Source organism: Perca flavescens, chromosome 9 (genome assembly GCF_004354835.1).
Source record: "Perca flavescens isolate YP-PL-M2 chromosome 9, PFLA_1.0, whole genome shotgun sequence".
Classification (NCBI taxonomy): domain Eukaryota; kingdom Metazoa; phylum Chordata; class Actinopteri; order Perciformes; family Percidae; genus Perca; species Perca flavescens.
The window spans coordinates 23,210,146-23,230,969 of NC_041339.1; the positions used below are offsets into that span (position 1 = coordinate 23,210,146).

General features: G+C 40.2%; 1 protein-coding gene across 1 annotated transcript in view; it reads left to right on the top strand.

The window, feature by feature from the left end:
* Positions 1–8,647: 8,647 nt before the first annotated feature.
* Positions 8,648–20,824, top strand: part of nr5a2 (nuclear receptor subfamily 5, group A, member 2) — a 72,449-nt gene continuing 60,272 nt past the window's right edge. Inside the window, 3 exon segments of the mRNA XM_028587068.1 lie at positions 8,648–9,253; positions 12,315–12,433; positions 16,399–16,540. Of these exon segments, the coding sequence (XP_028442869.1) occupies positions 9,172–9,253; positions 12,315–12,433; positions 16,399–16,540 (343 nt within the window). The 5' untranslated portion in view covers positions 8,648–9,171.

Sequence of the window (20,824 nt, forward strand, 5' to 3'; positions counted from 1 at the left end):
CTTCTGGTGTACTTACAAACTTTCCAATCCATTGTTTTATGAGTGCATAACCTATTTCTACTAGTGTAGAAGTTTGGTATCATTTCGGGCATTATTAGTGGGGTCATTTACGAGATACATCACTGGATCCATTAGCCCCTGCGCTAAGCTATTCAGCTGATAACACTACTCTACGCTAACTCTCCCAATGTTCGACCCAGGTGAAAAAAGCTTCTGGGGGGTTGTTTGGCTTGAGGTCATGGTGCAAAGGACCCTAGGGTGAAATTACTCCAAACCATCCCTTTAAATCTAACTTTGAGCAACTGCAAATCAACAATTTTCCTGAGGGGATCAATAAAGTATTCTGATTCTTATTCCGATTCTGAAATGAACAATCCAACTTGTATTCATGCATATAGTTTTGAGATAATTTGTTGCTGTTCCATGTCTATGTAATTATGCAACATACAGGCAACATATCTTAGTAAGGGCCATCGCGAGTTACCAAAAAAGATCAATGCACTTTGGCAATGGGATGACACACCATTCTTCCAAAAGATGTTCCCTCATTTGGGGTTTTAGTGGAGAGTGGTGTCTAACACGTCAGTCCAAAATCTGCCATAAGTGTTCAACTTGTTTAAGATCTGGTGACTGTGAAGGCTATAAAATGTGATTCATTTATTATGTGTTGTATGAAAATGCGTGCATTCATTATGTTCCCTCACTCACTCACTCATTCATTCAGGTTTTTATTTTTGTCACTTATTTCTAAAAATAGCGTGATTTTGAGTTCAAATCGTCATCTTCTCCCTTGCCATGTTGGACAAGTCAGTGGTCTTTTACCTTGAAGTAGCTTCCTTTCTACTCTCATAACTGCTCTTACCTTGCATTCGACCCATCCTACGCCTTCTCCCATCCTTCTGTCAGAGATGTTAGTGGGACATTTAGCTCTGTGTAGATCTTCTTTCATCCCCTTCGCCTCTCCCGTCCTTCTGTCAGAAACATTAAAATTGTATCCCTCTGTTCCCTGCCTTCCTCTCTCTGACGCTCTCCTTTCTCCTTCTACCTTTTTTCTTTACCATCGCTCACTCCAATGTTATTGACATTTCATCAAACATGAGAAAGTGCCAAGCCTTGACCCGCTCTATGTCACAGTAGCCCACAGTATTTTTATTAACCTCTTATCTCATCTTATCTCATATCTCCTGCATCATTTCACTCCATTAACCAGTGTTGCAGCTGCTATGTATAGCTTTCAAGATGAATACATCATTTTAAAATTAATTGTGGTACCTTTCTGTAAGTGCCTTGAACAAATAGACTAAAAGACATAATTGGTAATCTGTGTCGCAAGGATTGATATTAATGATTTTGAGCCACATTTCCCATGAAACATCTCTGTTCTTGAAGGAAAGATCATGTTGCTACTTATCCCATCTCACCCTCCCAGATGTCTCTCTGAGAATATTTTTCTCTTTATGATATGTTGCCTAATCTACAAACATTACAATAAATAAGTAAACTTTATTTTGGAGTGGAAGAACAGCACTTTCTCTCTGTTGTGTGTCATCAAATAATTAGTCTGGATCAACGGAACGGAAACGACGGAACGAAACGGCTTTGCCCCGAGCCTTCCGCTCTCTGTTTGTTGCCATTCTCAAAACCCCTTCCCAATGGGAAACAACAACAAACTTTGAGCAAGCAAGCCGCAAATTGAAAATACTAGGTTTTCATGAAAATTTGGATTGTGCAATAAGGCAGGCCTGCTTGGTTCTTTCGGTGAATGATGTAAAGATTTACTAAGAATGTGTTTACAGCATTTACTATTTACAGGGACGTTTTAAAACCGATTGAAGAAGAAGAAGAAGAAGAAGAAGAAGAAGAAGAAGAAGAAGAAGAAGAAGAAGAAGAAGAAGACATCATTTATTAATCCCCAAGGGGAAATTACATTTTTCACTCAGTTATTTTTACACATTACACACAGGCCCAAAATACACACACATGCATAAACAGAATCTATACACATGCATTATGGGAGAAATGTCAGAGCGTGGGGGCTGCCAATGACCAGGCAGGCCGAGCAGTCAAGGGTCCGGTGCCTTGCTCAAGGGCACCTCAGCAGTGCCCTGGAGGTGAACTAGCACCTGTCCAGCTACCAGTTCCACACTCCGTACTTGGTCTGTATGACCAGTGATCCTCCAGTTCCCAAGCCAAGTCCCCACAGACTGAACTACTGCCACCCCAACCAAAATGTATCTGTGGATATAGGGCTGGCAATGCGAGACTGTAAAATATTCAACAATATTTGTGTTAAATATGACATAGTGCTCAAAATGTAGAATAAAGAGGTCAGCAGTATTCCTCTCAGTGATATTATCATATCTAGTAACTACAGTAATAGAACTGACGTGGTAATGATTTCTCAAAGTATAAATGCTACACATTCACTAGGATATTTAAAATTGTGTCTGGTTCTGCAGTGTTTGTGTCAAACATTCTCTTATATCTGTGTTGAACTAGTGTGTAATTCTGATAGACTTCATATTAGAGCACACAGATGCCAGTCAAGCCTGAAAATATTCTGGATACATGTTTATCATTTATATATTTACTTTTGCATGGGTGAAAATCATTAAAATGTGTCCAGCTCAGCTCACTTTTATGTTTTCTTAGCCGTTTGTCTTGGAGATAACCAAACCCCTCAGACAAGACATCAGCGTCCTTCCACTTTAGGTTGTCAGCTGCAAACTTGCAACACTGAAACCTCTTTACACAAACATGCATGCACACACATACACACAAACAAACACACACTCCTTTCTTCAGTCAAAAGGGCCAGTCTTTGTTTGATCCCTTGTGAGGTTTATCTACTAAGCCCAAATGTCAACACTTGCTGTTGACTGACTCAGTTTCCTCCAATAATCCAGTGACTGTCTGTCCACAGACTAAGACCTAGAGACCAGTAGGTAACAGTTGACCGGGGGCACAATAGAAAGTTAAAAGGATAGGAGATATGCTGAGGAATTAGGGAGTGGTAATCAGAAACGAGGCAAAAGCACCTTGTAGGAATTATGCAGCTATCCAGCTAAAGTAGATCAATCTAAATGCCAGCACAGACACTATGGGATACTGTGTAGCAGACACGTTTAATGTTAGTATAGTTGATCACTCAATACAGGTGTTGTCATTGATCTTTGCTTATATTTAGGTTGTTAGAAAACTTTACATTATAAAATAGTTGTTAATGCAATAGCTGAAGAATTACTGTTCACCTTGGTTATTAGGTATTGCGTATTAGCCACAATATAATCGCTATTTTAAACTTAGACTACTTTGCAGGGAGGAGAGAGGATGGCAGCTCTGGAGATGGATGGCTGGCGAGTTAGCTAGTTAGCTTTTCGATCTCCAGAGCGGACAACAACTTTATATAGTGGCAATATGTATATGTTGCGTTTACAGCTTGTTGCAAAGCCCGCAAGTGGCCAAAACAATCAGTGGAGTTTTCCGTTTTGTTTTATGTATTACACTCTTTTAGTTCACTAGATTTAAGACATCGTATTGTACTTTTTGCTCCACTATTTTCGTTTGTTTCTACTTCTTACAGTTTAAACTACACAGCAGAAGAACTCTGCTGATTCCTTTAATCATTTTCTGTGTTTTGTTTACATCAGTCACACTATGTTTTTGTCTCACTTCCACCTTCTTTGTTTTGTCCTTGCTCTGTACGCTGGGTCCTGCTGTATTTTTAGAGAGAATGACATCTCCAATACAGAAAACAGAGGTAGTGTGTTGATTATAATTTAATTATGCTTTTTGTTGGTGTGTGTGTGTGTGTGTGTGTGTTTGTGTGTGTGTGCGTGTGTGTGTGTGTGTGTGTGTGTTACAATTCTGATGAGGAGGGCTCTGACCCAGTGGCTGCTCCCGCCTTACATGGCCGCGACCGGCCACTGCCCTTTCGACGAAGCCCTACCTTGGGCTGTGCGATATGATCACTTGCAGCGGCAGAATGGGCTCAATAAGCAGCACACAGACATGCGCACGCCAACTCTCAGAGCAAAGCGTGGCGTGGAAAAGCTTGATACACATAGACTCATGGATGTCAAAGCTGATCACAAGGGGCTACACGCTCCGGTTTGCCTCCCCCCCACCTCGCTTCGCCGGCGTGTTGGAGACAACTATGTCATCTCAGGCAGTGACAGCTGCTCTGACGTCAGAGCTCCAGGGGAGGAGAACGACGGTTTCTACTCTCGCTACTTTCTCACACCGATAAAGACGGGCGGGATGCGTCCCATTCTCGACCTTTCCCAATTCAACCAGTACATCATGGAACGCCCTTTTCACATGCTGACGATCAAGCATGTATTGGAGTGTGTGGGTCACCACGAATGGTTCACTTCCGTGGACCTGAGAGACGCGTATTTTCACATCCAAGTTATTCCCAAACACAGAAAATTCCTGCGCTTCTCCTTTCAAGGGGCTCATTTTCAGTACAACTGGCTGCAATTCAGCTATTCTTTAGCCCCTCGGACGTTCTCCAATTGCATGGAGATGGCGCTTCAGCCGTTACGCCAAAAAGGCATCAGAGTCCTTTTTTATCTGGACGATTTAATCATTTTGGCCCCCTCCCAGGAGAAGGCTGCACTCCACACTACGGAAACTGTGCAGCACCTACTGTACAGACACTGGGCTTTGCCATAAACTGGCAAAAGTGCTCACTGGTCCCCGCACAGACAATAGTTTATCTGGGCGTGGACATCATAGACTCGACCATCATGAGAGCCAGACCGTCAGCTCCAAGGCTGGACGCACTGAGCTCTATGCTGTCACGCATCACACCTCACTCAACAGTGTCTGCGCTGTCTGTGATACGCCGAAAGTCTTAACAAGCTCATTTTGGTCGAGGGTGTTTTCCCTCAAGGGTTTTTTTCCTCCACCTCATGACAATGACCTGGAGGAGGTGTCTGGTGCGCGCTATCACAGTACGTTTTACGCACGGCAGACATCAGACAAACACAGCAGCTGTTCGTGCACTACAGGGAGCGCTCCCAAGGTGCGGCTCTTTTAAAGCAGCGTCTGTCCCATTGGCTGTGCGAGGCTTATAGCACGGAGGGAGCAGAGCCCCATCAGAGCATCCGTGCGCATTCTACGAGAGCGCTGTCAGCGTCTGCGGCCCTTTTCAGGGGCATGACAGTAGCTGACATCTGCACAGTGGCTTCCTGGGCATCCCCATGCTCATTCATCCGCTTCTATCTGTGTGATATGTCAGAGTCCTCCATGGCCCACTCAGTCCTATCCTCACTCAACAGCAAATTGTTCTGCTTGTGGACCCTGTGTCGCAGGTGGCATTGACTACATCAGCTCCGCCCTAACCCAATAGCGACAGCCCTTAGAGGGGGCGAAGCCTATACGAAATAGAATGATAGTTACGTATTGTAACTCCAGATTCTATGAGTATAGGCGCAGCCCTCTAAGGTTTGGGCCACCTGCCCCACTAACATTGGCTAAAGAAAATGCTGAGGTTGGGAGCAGAGCAACGATTCCGCTCCCGTACAGTATCTGCGGACGTAGTTGAGGCCCATGCTGAGCGCAAGGGTGGGAAAGAAAATTGCTCAGTGTATATAAACATAGTGCAATCAAGTGTGTGTGTGTGTGTGTGTGTGCCAGTCAGATAAATCCAAACTTTAAATTGAAACGTGGCTGAGGATTAGTCCAAAGTTTGAGTGACGGTGTCGGCATGACTTTGCCTCTCTTTTGATGTGACTTTTACCACCTCAAACTGTAAACTGTCTCAAAGCTAATAAAGTACCACTGAAAAACCTCGGTGACTCTCTCTCTCTCTCTTTCTCTCTCTCTCTCTTTGAGTTTCGATGATTTTATTATATTGTGAATAATAAACAAGCCTTGTGCTCTCCATACTGCTAGCTTGTCTGTTTTTTTGTGTTTGAACCTGTTGACCAGTCTTTTATCCTTTTCTTCTTCCTGTGTCCCTCATTACATTTCACCCCTCTCCCTCTCTCTCTCTCTCTCTCTCTCTCTCTCTCTCTCTCTCTCTCTCTCTCTCTCTCTCTCTCTCTCCATACAGGTTAATCATTCCAGCAGTGCTATCTTGCCAGAAAAGGTCTTATCAGTCTGTGTCATTTTATAACCTAACCTGCATCTCCCCTCTGAGCCTCCCGCCCCTATTTGTCCTCCCCCTTGTCATTCCCCGACTCTGCCCCCCACTGCCAGAAAGTAACCCATCTTTAACCAATCACACCTCAGCATTTAGAGTATGTAGCTGATTGGTGGAACCTTCTGCACCCTGTCAACATTGTGGTTGATGAGCTTTTTACCAAATGATGATAAAAAATAATCTGTATCAGTGTGTATAGGTGAAGGGAGGTTAGGGGGGGAGGGTGTTACTGATACTGAAATAAACAGTAGGAGAATTTAATTATTTTCAAAGATCACAGCAAGTTTATTCTATTTATTGCATTTTATTTTGTTGTTATAATTTATTGTCATTAAAAGCCTCGCAACCCACTTGTTTGACCCTTCTGCTGCAGGTGAATGTGTGAAGGGAATTATTCGTGAAATGGGATATTTCCAGTAAGGAGAGACTTTAGGGGGCACTAACTGGAGAAAAAAGAGTGAAGAACTATGCCAACAGAATAAGGTTAGCTCCACAGACGACCTGATCTGGGCAAGTGAGCCTGTTTTTGCGAGTGCTGTGTTTTTCCTTTTATGTAAACCAGCTGCAGTTGATGACTCTGTATTTGTAGCACAATGCACATGGTCACTGAATTTCATTTTGGATTTAAGTGATAATGTATGGTAGCCAATGTTGCCTCAATCATACTTTTACTGTAAAAAGCAAATTTTATTGAAATGGCCGATAGTCTGGATAAGGGATATTTGGAAAGGGAGGAAAAACACGTTAAACAGTGGATGAGTGTTAGTTTGACTGTTCAGTCTCCCAGTGATGTTGTGGTACATTTTACTGGATTACCAAAGCTCCATAATGTATATGCACACATAAAGCATGTTCATCTGTAATGAACTGCATTTGAACTGATGCTGTAGGAATGAAATGCAACAGGTTGGGCTGTGTTTAGACAAAGTTCTAAATAATGTGGCTGTATTTGTCCTGCTTTTCAATAAATGTGTAGATTAGCTGGGTAACCTGATAGTGTGCCATAAGTAGGCTGCTCTTCCAGAGAAAGAAATAGAATTAAACTGATTGAGTAAATACATTACTTGGAAATTAAATGTTGTGCTTACAAATGACAGAAATAATAAAAAAGAAGGAATTAATTAAATAGTGTAATAAATACAAAGTCCAGCAGAAAAAGTGAGTTTGGGATCTTTTGGTTTGTTCCCTTTATTGTGATCAGTGGTGTATAGTTTCCCCGATGTTAAATTACACATATGTACGTGTGTGTGTGTGTGTGTGTGTGTGTGTGTGTGTGTGGGGGGGTGTGTGTGTGTGTGTCGGTGTGTGTGTGTGTGTGTGTGTGTGTGTGTTTGTGTGTGCGCGCGCGCGACCCTTCAGGTGTGTCTGATGGTCTGCCCCGTGACTTTTTCCTGCTCGTCCTCACCGGCTCAGACAGATGATAAGGATACACGTCTATGTAAACAAAAATGAGTGTCTGTGTGTGTGTGTGTGTGTGTGTGTGTGTGTGTGTGTGTGTGTGTGTGTGTGTGTGTGTGTGTGTGTGTGTGTGTGTGTGTGTGTGTGTGTTGGAGCGCATGGAGTCCATTTTAGGGAACATAGGCGCTTCATTATTTCTTGCATTTGTGTATTTAATTTGGAGCCTGACGTCAGATCACTAATTGATCCCTGCTCAGCCAATTACTGATAATAATTCAGAAGCAAAGCTATCATTTATTACGTAAGGGAGCTGCATTGATTCGAAAATAAAGGCCGGTTTAAGCCTGAGGCCGGCGCTGCTCACGTTTTTCATAAAACTAAACAAACATTTTATTACTTTTATTTATATCGGTTTTATGCATCATTTCATATGTCCTTCATCTGCATTATAAAATAAGATAGCGCTATTAGAAAAGATAAAAGAAAGAAAGGAAGAAAGAAAAAAGGAACGAAAAAAAAGGTTATTGCATTGTATTTGACATCTTAATGATCAGTGAGATCAGATGACCACAGAAGCAGAGAACATGATGTTAAAACTGTTTATTATTGAGGTTAAATAAATTTAGCTATTTAAAAAGCATATATGCAACAGATATATAAAGATGAAGAGTATTATAAAAACAACTTTACAGTTTAGAGTCGTGCATGTCCGCGTGTCATTTGTGCGTGCGTGTGCTGCAGTACGCTCCTCTTATAACACGCTCCAACCCACATACCTCGCGCGCTGCCTTTGCGCTCCGTGCGCTCATGGGGAGTCTGCTCTCACATGCAGTTGCATCACCTCCCTTTATTTCCTTGTTCTCGCTCCGCTTTTAAAGTCCATCATTAACGGGATTAAACAGCTGAGATTTCGGAGAGATGGAACTAGAGGGTTTGAGGCGATGTTTCCCGGTCTTCTCTTCTGATTGGATCAGGGAAAGATGATGTCAGACGACCGCATGCGCCCCGGATTGGAGAGAGAGGAGTAAACAAAGCCGCGAGGAGGAGGAGGAGGAGGGGGAGGAGGAGAGGTCTCCACATCTCGAGACAGTCCGACCGACACACCGGCGGCCCCGGTGGCGCGTACTCGTCTGCTAAAGGCTGAAAGTTACACTGAAGGTCCCACTTTAATGGCTGACGCGCTAAAAAAGACTTTTGGAAAAGGGACACTTACCATCGTCATTTATTCCGGACGCTAGCTATGTGCTTTTTTTCTCGTTTGAGTAAGAGACAGATTCCCTAACTTAGCGCGCAACTGTTCCTTAAAGTATCGAAGGAATTAATCGGCTGCTGTCTGCGTCATTATCGCTGTTCTCTGCGCTAATGCAATTTTGAGAAATTAAACAAGTGAAGTTATTTCAGAATAGACATGCAGCAGCGATGCAACCCGGTCGTTTGAGGACAGTCTGACTCTTGGATCAGGCATCATGGTCCGATAATTGGAAGACAGAGAGAGACAGAAAGTAAGAAATAAAGAGGTAAAAAGACATTTGGGACACTTTGTTTGTGGGAACATCTGCCTCTCACGTCCAGGTGTCCCGCCGAGCGGTGCGGATTCTCCAGCTCAGGCCGGCTGCGCTGACATGCTGCCCAAAGTCGAGACTGAATCCCTGGGACTCTCTCGATCGTATGGAGAACATCGGCGCATGCCAAGGAATATGCAAGGTAAGAGCTGTCATTGATTTTCCTCTCGTACGACCACAAGACAGATTCATAAGCTTCGACTTAAGTAGTTTTACTAGAAGTCCTCAGTGCGTACCTCAATGACACCAAAAGTTTTGAACACGCGTTTAACACATTTCTGCGGACAATGTAGGACAATGACTGGTGATATAGGCAATATAGACTTGATGGACGTGTTTAATTATTAGGCACATAGTTTTTGGAGATTTTTGGAATTTCTATTAGTATGGTTTGTGGATAGGTTTCTGTTATTTTCTCTAAATATTTTCTCTGATATAATAATTAGAAAACATGAATGCAGCTCAAACCTGGACACATTTGTCTATGGTGTGGCGCGTGATCAAGCAATGATTATACCGAGCAGCTGTCACTTATGCTGGAAGTGTGCGGGCGTCTGGTGCGTAAAAACGGTGAGACAGAGCAGAGTTCTGTGTATTTAACTTTTTTTATTTCTGTGGTTTTAGGATAAACCACTTGACTTCTTCTCAGCGCAATATGCAGAATTGGCTTATGATTTTGTCTGAATACAAACAGTAGTTTAGACAGAGTTTTGGCCAATTTATCAAAAAGAAAGACATTTTCTTTTTAGAGCTGGCAATTAGTGATTTGCCCCCTGCCAAAATTTGACCTCGGGACAGTAAACATTCGTCAAATAAGCCTATTAATCCTGGTCTAATTTAAACTTAATAGACATTGTTAAATTAATCTAAATTAATTTATATTTCGTGTTCGTGTTCATAACAAATTTCTGCTTTGTAATTCATACAAAGTTGGCCTAAAAATGTTATTTCAAAATTAGGATTAAGTTAATTAAAAAGGGGCACCAAATATCGTTTTTATGATGCTATACTCATGTATGTACTTTATCATTTTTGATTAATTTTTTTACATCTTAAAACAGATGTCAAATATTAAGTTGAAAGTGCGAAATTAGGTCCATGATTAAAAAAAACAAAAGTAAAGCTTTGATTGAGAAGAAAAATCAGATTGGGTATATTTATTAAAATTTCCTACGGCATACATTAGGATATGATATATATATTTTATTGATCTGCTTCTACAAAATCCACAGAAAGCAGCGACATTTTTTAAAAGGGACTGACTCTTCTGCCTAGACAAACTCATTCCCCTCACGTCATTTCACAGCAGTATAAACGGGCAATCAATTAGCCCAGTCTTGGTTTATGAGACGTTGATAACACTCACAAGACAAGGAGTGGCTTGTTAAAGAGCACATTATCTATTTTCACGCAGTGCTAAAAACAAGGTAGCTCGGACTGAGAGAGGTTTTCTCTTAGAATCATCAGTGCTTTGGACAAATGCTGTAGCTTTTTGGAAATTGCATGAGACAGTGGCCGTCGAGGTGAGCGCCAGCAGGTGAGAGACTGTGCTGACTGGTATGTTTCTGCTCCGTGTGTAACCTGCACACACCTTATGTGCACAACCTCCGCTTGTTTCTAAAGCAAAAAGGCAGAACAAGGAATGGAATGCAGGAGGGTTCAACTAAACCCAATTTAGCCATGCACATCTTTAGATCTAAAAAAATATGTTTATATTTTGTAATACAGACATAATTATACATGTAAAAAAAAAGTATTAAAATGCGAACGCGATTATAGCAGCAACATATGTATAATTTTAAGGGAGAACATATCTGGTTAAAACCCAGATAGAATATTTCTGGAAATATTCTTTATTTGTGGTATGCGTATCTGCAACCAGTGCCCCGGTAATGTTAACGTTCTTGATTAAAATGTGTCCAAATATAGCAGCTGTTGTGCGTCGTGAGTTCATGATTGCAGGCCCTACACATTTTCTCATTTATGCGCTTTAAGGCAGAAGAAAGTTCGGAAATTGAGTTTGCTTTGAGCTTCTGTGGAAGAAAACGGCGGCTCGGTGGAACTTGTTGCTTCAGCTGGAATATGCAGCGCGGATCCCAGCAGGGCAGCGCGTTAACAAACCAGAACTCGTGTCTAATTAAAAGGTCTTAGTGAGCAGATGAATGGATTTGAAGTAGATCAGTATATGTAAAGGCATTGAAAGGCGTCTAGTTGACATAGCCTACTATTTCCACACTTACAGCCACATCCACTGAAGTTTTTCTGTTTGATCCTGGCTGCTTTGTATGATTGCAACCATAAATGCGTGTGTAACTCTTGTAAATGTCAGCCTGGCTGTTTGCTTATAGCGCTGTCACTCCCAGTCTTATCAACGCAAGCATGTCCAATACGCAAGGCAAAGGGGGCTACGACAAATACAACAAATAGGAATCGAAGTATATTCAGTCTTAAATCTTAAAGAAATAAATGGAAAATATGCCAATGTTGTGGATCTACGTATTTCTAAATTGATATTAAATTACAATTACAAGTAATTTGTTGTATATTAAAATGATCATGTCAAATCATATCGACAACTTGTAAAATGGATTATTTTTCCAGCACACGCAGAAAGTCACATCAAATGTTGCCTCTGCTTTTGTGCCACCAAAAACACACAAAAATAAACAATCGCCCTATAGCACTGCGAGTTATTCTTCGAGAGAGAAAAATAATGTGAGTTCAAGTTGGTTTTGGATGTTTTTTCTCCACGCCTGCAGAGATAAGGGCTTCTCTGTGTGTCTTAATTTGTCTGTGGGCGGTAACGTTTTCTCCTCCAATCCTTAACTCTAATATCTCTCCATTTCCCCCAGCGATTTCACGACTTAGATGCATGCATATTTATGAGGTTCACTTTCATGCGGTTTTTTTAATTTATTTTTTGGCTCCTGTCTGCAACGAATGTCGAGGAGAGGGCGGCAACAACGAGAAATAAATGGTTGCGTCCTTTCAACTCATTCCAAAATCAACTTCATCGTCTTCCCCTCCTCAAATTAAACCTCTACAAGTCCAACAGAACTTAAAAAAAGAAGAAGAATCTCATTCAATTGCGTCGCGTGGTTTCCCGTGGTGCATCTTGATGGATGAAAGTGGGCTTTTGAAAAAAAAAAAAGATTGCTCAGCACTGAAATAGACCTCTCTGTGTGTCCGTGTCTCATCCTCAGCACCCCAGTTAAAAATGATGGACTACTCCTATGACGAAGACTTGGACGAGATGTGTCCCGTGTGCGGAGACAAGGTTTCAGGGTATCACTACGGACTACTGACCTGCGAGAGCTGCAAGGTTAGTGCCCTCAGTCTTCACTCCCCAGTGGAAAACCATTGCAATAATATTGTGTGCGAATGGTGCCCTTTCCCGTTTATGCTTTGATATCTAAAATATTCCTAGAGTCTGAAATTGTATTTGGTAGTGAGGTCTTAATTATATATAGTTATCTAAATTACTGGTGTTATAAAGTTCCTGTAGTACATCAAAGCCTGTCAGCGTCAGGTTTACAGTGGCTGAGTACGGTTTGATTGTTTGCAGTATTTAGTAATAAAGCTGGACTTGGTTATTAATGTGCTCTTTGCCATTTTTGTTTACTTTAGTATGATTTTTTTCTTGAAATATTGCAGATACAGCCATATTTGTATTGTTCAATTTTAAAATGCATACACTCCATCCATAGAAATACTTTGGGTCTTATATTTCTCTACATGTGCTGTGTTTCAGTCTACTCTATTAAGCTCTTTTTTTCACTTATATTTTTGCATGACAGGTACTTAGCCGACATTTGTGTCCAGAGTGATTTGCAACTAGTGCAAGTGTTCAGTAAAGAGTCAGTTCCTCTTCATTAAGGTTACAGGAAAACCAAAGAGGCCGAAGTTCACATATTGTTGTGACAAATGATGTAACAAACTTTTCCTGTGAGTGTCAGAGGATTTTGTAAAGCGGTGAATGGCTTGGAAAAGAAACAGTTCAAACGCATGCAAAGGGGTTTTGTAAATTTAGCAACCACCACCACAAACACAGAGGGGTGGGTAACCCAGGAAGCAAAGTACACAATAATACCGGCTCTGTTTGTACAAGCATGTTCTCTGCTGTCTAAAAGTCATCACAAGTTCATTAAGAGAACCGCAACATTGTCTGGTTGCAAAATGTTTCCGTTTAATAATGAGGCTACCACAAAGCAAACAGTTACTGCTATTATTTTGAGCTCTATCAACAACCTATTTGTCCCTTTCTGCCTATTTCCACAGTTTTCCTCAACACTGAGCTAATAGACTTTACCCAAGTTTTTTGTTAGCCCAGTAAAGCTGTCCGCACAAAATTAAGCTAGGACAAATGTCTCTGTGGTAACACTATTCAGTGTAAAATTGCCGTTCACGGTATTGATGCCGCAGCTCACATTTCTTGCCTATGTGGTCATTATTCACAGCAGATGTTATAGATTTGATCCCATATTATGACCTTGAGATGCCGAACACTTGCTTGAAGGGAGACGTCAGTGGCATCTCTGCTGCTTTCCAGCCTCAGCACAGGCTCGTGTTGAAGAGCCAGTCCACAAACCCATTTCCCAGTTCAATTGAAAAGTGTGTGTGTGTGTGTGTGTGTGTGTGTGTGTGTGTGTGTGTGTGTGTGTGTGTGTGTGTGTGTGTGGGCGTGCATGCGTGCGGGCGTGCATGTGTGTGTGTGTGTGTGTGTGTGTGTGTGTGTGTGTGTGTGTGTGTGTGTGTGTGTGTGTGTGTGTGGTTGCGTGTTTGTGTGCGTGTGTGTGTGCATGCAGGATGTAGATGAAGTCTTTTATAAAGTGCTATATATCCTTGTTGAAACATGATTGATAATTACCTGAAGCTTATCATTGATTATCTCTAAAATGCAGGCAATCTATCCAGTTAAAGTATGATTGTCAGAGCTGGAGACATACATCAGTGTGTTGACATGTTACAGACTCATATTGCTATTAAATATTCACTATCAACCAGGCAGTGCAATCCATCTCCAGTGTAATAGAGGTTCCTCCCTGGCCACAGCTGCGTGCAAACTGGAAGAACCAGCACTTAGATGTTATTTTTAGTTTTCTATAAACATCAAAGTACCTCTGTTTCAGTTTTTTTTGTGCGCTATCTGAGGAAGATTCACAACTTTGTGGTATCTGATTTAGAAAATACTTCATAATTTCCAGTGAGTCCTTGCACCCTCTCACCCCACCCCTGCCTATACCCTTAAATCCCTAAAAAACACAGTTGTGAATAACACACGTTTGTTATCAGGGTCATATTTTTTGGAAGGTTTGGTTGGGTCGCCAGTTTTGGGCTGAGGAACACACACGCACATAGAAAAAAAGAGAGAAGGATTCTTTAACCTCCCCATAATCCTACCAGATCACACTGCACACATAGTGTGTTAGTTCATACAACACTCTAGCCTACATAAAGTAAACATGGTACCACATCATAACTGCTGGAATAACAACAACAAGCTGAAACAGGCTTCATTGTCCTCGTTGTACACAAACAGGCTCAATCCCAGCATGCTTCATTTTGGGAGACCGAGACTTTGCTAAGAGAGCAATGGCAGAATAATCCTAAAATACTGACATTACAATCAACTAGTAAGAAGGTCAAGGGTCAGAGCCTTAGTGCATAATGGACATATAAAAATATATTTAGGATCTGCAGAAGTTTAAGGAAATAAAATACAAGCAAAGCAAGAGATTTTGTTTTTATTTTAAAGTTAGACAGAGCACATATCAAGTAAAGTGTATGGTAGACAGGGATCTGAGGAGATAAAGTGGTGATGTGAATTTCTTTTTTTTTTCTGCTTCTAATTGGACTTACTGGCCAATATTGACATGAAGTAAAAGTAGTTTCCTGGTTGGTGTTTTTGTGACGAGAGAGTGCCGTTTTTCAGGATGGAATTCCAAGGTCAGGAATACCCAATTGCTCAGATAATTTATCACAGTAAAATTGGACACTCGTTTTATGAATAGCTTGTGTCTACTTTACAGCATATCAAGTAATTGTAATGATTTCAGATTTTATGTTGATTTGTGACGCCATTTTGGGTTAATGAGAAACTTTGCCATTTTTAATGGCAACAGAAATCAAAAGTAGCTTGCAGCAATCCCTTTATGAATAAAAATGAGCCTTGACAAGTGTCTTTTCTTGGTTTGAACTGCCGGTCAAATTAAAGCTTTTTAGTGATGTTGTCTGCTAAATCTCCAGAAGTGATGTAGTCTGGTTTTTAAAGCATGTTAGAATCCAGTTTGGTTCAGATATTTATAGCGCATGCTGTGCACTAAATGGAAAATTGGAGAGAAAGTTCTCTCTCAAGCATGGATTTTTTAGCACGGAGAAGTCGATAATCCAAAAAGAGTGCAGTGGATTTTTTTCTTTTTTGGGGATGGATCAGGCAATGCAGATTGTCAATTAAATTTGTGTTTGGTGAGATATTGACAGCAGCATGTTCTTTTTTATTTTTATTTTTTTTAAAGACCAGGTTTAAGGATTCTCCTCCTAGGTTATGGATCTAGAATACGTTAATACCATCTTCCCTTCGTTTGATTTTCACTGCTGCTGCCTATAATTAATTCCACGTTGCAGGTATGAATCTCTGTAATCCCGGAACTGTGAATTATGGATATAATTTATTGGATTTTTTGGACTCCTGTGCTCATATTTTTCAATAATTAAGTGGAGAGTTGAAAAGATGCGTTCCCTGTAAATTCTAGAGTCTTTACCTGAATATATTGAGATATTAATAATATTGAGAATAGCAATGTCATTTTGACAGGACATTAACTAGATTTCATACCCTTTATAAATTAGTTTACAATGCAGGGACAACACAGACAGTGAGGCAAGTATGTAGAGAATTTATGTTTTGCTCATTTGTTATAGGCTGATTAAAATTAAGGTATGTAAATGCAAATGTATAAATAATTTCCTTGTGTGACATTATCAAAAAGTTTTATAAATACTTAGTTTGTAACATTATATCAAATGTTTTTTCAGAAAGACTGAAATGTGTTTAATTTGTAACGAGTATGTATTCATGCCCTGCTTTATATTGCATCACAGCATCAATTGGAGTGCAGCTTTCTAAACTTCACCCTATGTGTGTGTGTGTGTGTGTGTGTGTGTGTGTGTGTGTGTGTGTATCCATTAAGCCTGTCCCTCTCCATCTGTCTAGGAGTGTGAATGGGCCAATTACCATCGCATTGCAGGGGTCAAGCGGGTTGACGTCTTAATTGGTTCTCTCCGCAGGGCTTCTTCAAGCGCACCGTCCAGAACAACAAGCGCTACACATGTATAGAGAACCAGAGCTGCCAGATTGACAAGACCCAGAGGAAGCGCTGCCCGTACTGCCGCTTCCAAAAGTGCCTCACCGTCGGCATGAAGCTAGAAGGTACGGCAACATGTTTACATTTTGACAGTTCAGGTGTTTGGCTCATGGCTCAGTTACTTTAAATCACAAGATTTTGCTTTTGCAATTCAATGTGTTTCCAGTTTAAACGTGAGGTCACGATGAGATGAGAGATCTTCAACAGTGTTTCAAAGTGCAACAATGACTGGTAGATAATGTGTAGCTGTCAACCTTTTTGGGATTCTTCAAAATAGATAAATAGGAGACAGTTGTTGCATAAAGGAGAAAGGTCTTTCATATCCAAGTGATTACATGTATAACAGACAATTTCTTGCTCAAAGGCTCCCAGACAGAACAGATGGCTGTTATTAGTACTGAACATGCTGAGCAATAATCAGTGCAGTACTCATTTCCTTTGCTTAAGTAAAAGTATCAAAATGACATAAGTAAAAGTACATATTATTAGTCAAATGCACTTAAAGTATCAAAAACAAAAGTATTAATAATGCAGAAACATCTGAGTGATTATTTATTATATTTATATTATTAGATTATTATCACTAATGCATTGCAAGTATCATTTTACTGTTATAGGTGGTCAATGTGGAACTAACTTTAACGGTTGTATATAGTACAGTTACAGTAGTAAACTGCAGTAACTAAAGCTGTCAAAAAATGTAGTGGAGTATTAAGTATCATAATAATAATACTTTCTCTGAACTGTAGTACTGTAGAGTTGAAGGATAAAATAGAATAAGAAATTCTCAAGTAAAGTACTTCAAATATGTACTTAAGTACAGTACTTGAGTTACATTCCACCACTACCAGTAACAAGACGGCTTCTAGGCCACCTAATGCAAATCCAGGCTGGCTTTCACCAGAAGTCTTTTAAAATAATCTGGGAGAATATTTATCTTTTTTTATAGAGCACATACATACAGTACATACATACTGTTTTCTTCTGTTCATGAATAGTTTACCACAGATTTAGTCTATTCTGGGGTTTCATAGCAAACACCACTCACTAAAATATGATCCAGAGTTTACAGTACACATATGCAGCAGTGGAAAAACAGATCCAGTTATTGCTTTCTGTGTGCTGTATTATACGGTATATTTTTTTCGAGATATGATGCCTGTTTGCAATTACTCTTACTGAAAGTTGGGGAGGGAAATATTACAACATGAAGCAGCTACAATTGGAGGTTGACTGCTTCTGGACATCCACAGAGAAGTTTTATAAAGTTGAACACAGTTAATCATAGCACATTCACTTTTTTGGAAACTCAGAGTGAAAATACTCTTTCATGATCAATTTGCATGTGAATAGTTTCCTTCCAAACTGGCATACATTATCCACCATTTAGAAAAGGTTGATACCTACTTTGACATAATAATTGCCTGTATGAAAGGAGAATATTGTATTTATTTAAAGATTTAACAATGAACAGTAATATCTGTTCTTGCAAATGAATACCTAGAATTTTGTGAAGTGAACCCTTTCATTACCACCAAAGCGTTAAAATACAGCATTTTTTTATTAGTATTAAGATGGGGTCAGGGGGAGTTAAGGGGTATCTTGTAGCTGCTGTGCACTTAAGCTTGCCAGACAGAGTAATAGATAAAATATTAAACTTGGCAGCAGGGCGAGAATGGTAATGATGATACTTTTGGCCAGCTGTTTCGAGGCCTCTTTGTTTAATTTGAACGTGGCTCAGAAGCTTGTTCAAACATGGCTATCCAGAAGTGACAGGACGGCAGGGCAAGAAACATTCTTCCAATGGTCAAAGATAATATTTAAAATCAACTATTTTTCCATACACGAGTTGACAAGTTTTATTCTGAAATCGCTAATTTTGGAGTGAATAAAGCGACCTGAAGGTCACCTTTCAATACTTGTAAAATAGGGGATTTAAAAGCTAAAGTTCGTAGTTATTATTTTGTTAACAGAGAGGTTAAGTTACAATACTGTCCTCTAAAAAGTACTGAAAATTGTGGTACGTTGTGTTGTTATTTATACAGTTTCAGTCTAATATTGAAAGAAAATTCTTCATACATTTGTAATTTAAAACAAATTTTAAAAATCCGTAGGCTCTTGAAATGATCACATACAATTTAGAAAAGTTAATGTGTTAAAGAAATTAGACCCTGGGAGGGTAAAAGTGGAGCAAAGACTAACTAAAAGGCTTCTTCTCCTTTTAGCTGCCATGTGGGGTGTAATTAATTGCTGTTAATTGTGAATGGCCGCTGGGCAGAATGTCCTGGCCTGTCATTTTCCAGCTGACACGGGTGGGGAGGGGGAAGCGTTTGATTTGTTTTGCTGGCGGTAGCTTTCAGCTCGGGGCAAGACGGGCTCTGCAGCACTCTGTCAGGGGCCAGAAGCTCCAGTGGGCGACTCCTGCCACAACCAGTAAAGACGTCCCTTACAGAAAGGCTGACACCCCTGAGCACACACACACACACACACACACGCGCTTCACACAAACATACAGCTCTCCCTGGTAAACACATACATATATTCATGAGAAGCCCAAAAAGGTGTTCAGAGGGCCACAGGCAAGAGGGAGAAGCTGTCATTTGATCTAAAAAGAAATGTGTGTACAATAACTGTGAAAGAGGAAAGGAGCGTCGGGGGTCATGAGCAGTCTTTTCATTCCATTACACAGCAGCTTGCAGCAACATGTGAATTCAGGATATCGAGTGGAAACCAAGATGTGTACAAAGATTTGAGGAAAACTTGAAAGTTGACTCAAATTTTTCTGTTTACTTTTGCCTTTCTGTTGTTGCTCAATGTCCTTCCTGTTTGTTGACAGGACGCTTTGGTGTGAGGGTGGTAAAGGTAAAGAAGTCTAAGTTAGCGTGTGTTAATGTTTCAAAGTTGAGCGAAGGTAGCGTAACAACGTGAAATGGCAGACGGGCGCATGTCAGAGTGATAGATTGTACAGTAAACGTGACATGCCTATCACCCCATCCCAACACCATACACCATTCGTATTATCTTGAGCTGATAACAAAAATAGTTAAGCCTGACGCCTGGCTTTGCACAATGAAGAAAAAACACTGCAGAGGCGAATCATATTTTCCTCTGTGTGTTCTTCTGCCACTGGATAAATGACATAGCTATGACCCAGTGTGTACCAACCAAGATATGATGTGAGATTTTCAAAAATCTCATATGAACTGTGAGAGTTGATGCAACAACTAAATTAACACTCAAGTGAATCTGGATATGAGTGTGATCTTTAACCTAAAATCACTCTAACCACATGCCATCAGTTGCTAACATCAAACTGTTTATCATGAAATTATAAAAAGTTTAATATATTTATATATTTTATAAATTAATTTTAATATTTGTCTATAAAAAGCTTGTTTAATCTGTTAATGTATCTGTTGTAGTCACTGTCAGGGAAATGCGGGTCATTGTGTCAAACAGTATTGAAATAAAAAAAACAAACACACAATGATGATGGAGCCTGGCAGCCACACACTCATTTAACCAAACACACACAATGCTACCGTGTTGTAAAAATCTTAGTTAGTACTTCTTGGTATGCCCTGTAGTGCCTCAGCTCTTGATGTTGACTCATTGAGGGAAAAAAAGCCACATCCCACTATGTTTGACCCATTAGCACGTATTTCACTAAAGCTGATGAAGCGTGCCGTATCTGAACAGCTCCCACTGGCATGATTTTCTTTTTATGCTCGCTAGAAGTTGTCTTGCATCACACGCTTTACTTCACTGTTTCCTTCACTTGTGTATCATCTTAAGGACAGAGCGTAACACTGGTATTAGTGATACTGTGGGTTTGAATACACTCTGTTTCTACTGTGCGCTATTTAATAAAGCAGAAGAAGCAGTTTTTTTTCTCAATAACCATTGAAAATGTAAGTTGACAGACACCACATTAGAAATGGTAAGTATTACAACATTTTAACAAAAAAGCATTCAGCTTTTGTCCTCCCATGATAAAATGCTGATTATTTTTCTTTACAGTTTTTAGATACTGAATGCTAGGTAGTATTTTCAGCTCGATTCAAAGCTGACAAGCCAGCATTGTCTTGTTTAAACCAGACATGACGATATACTGATTTAAACTTTTCACTCTCACTTACAACATCACTCAACAGACTCCCAGACAATTTTTATTTTTAACCATTTTTTTCCATGCACTTAATCCATCATCAAATCTAAATTCATCAATTACTACAAATGCAAAACCTCTATTGAGCCATTCAGCACAAATAAGCGACACCTTCTGAGTGTTTGTATATTCCTCACTGTATCTCTCTCCCTCTCCCTCCACTTTTTATTTCCTCCCTGTC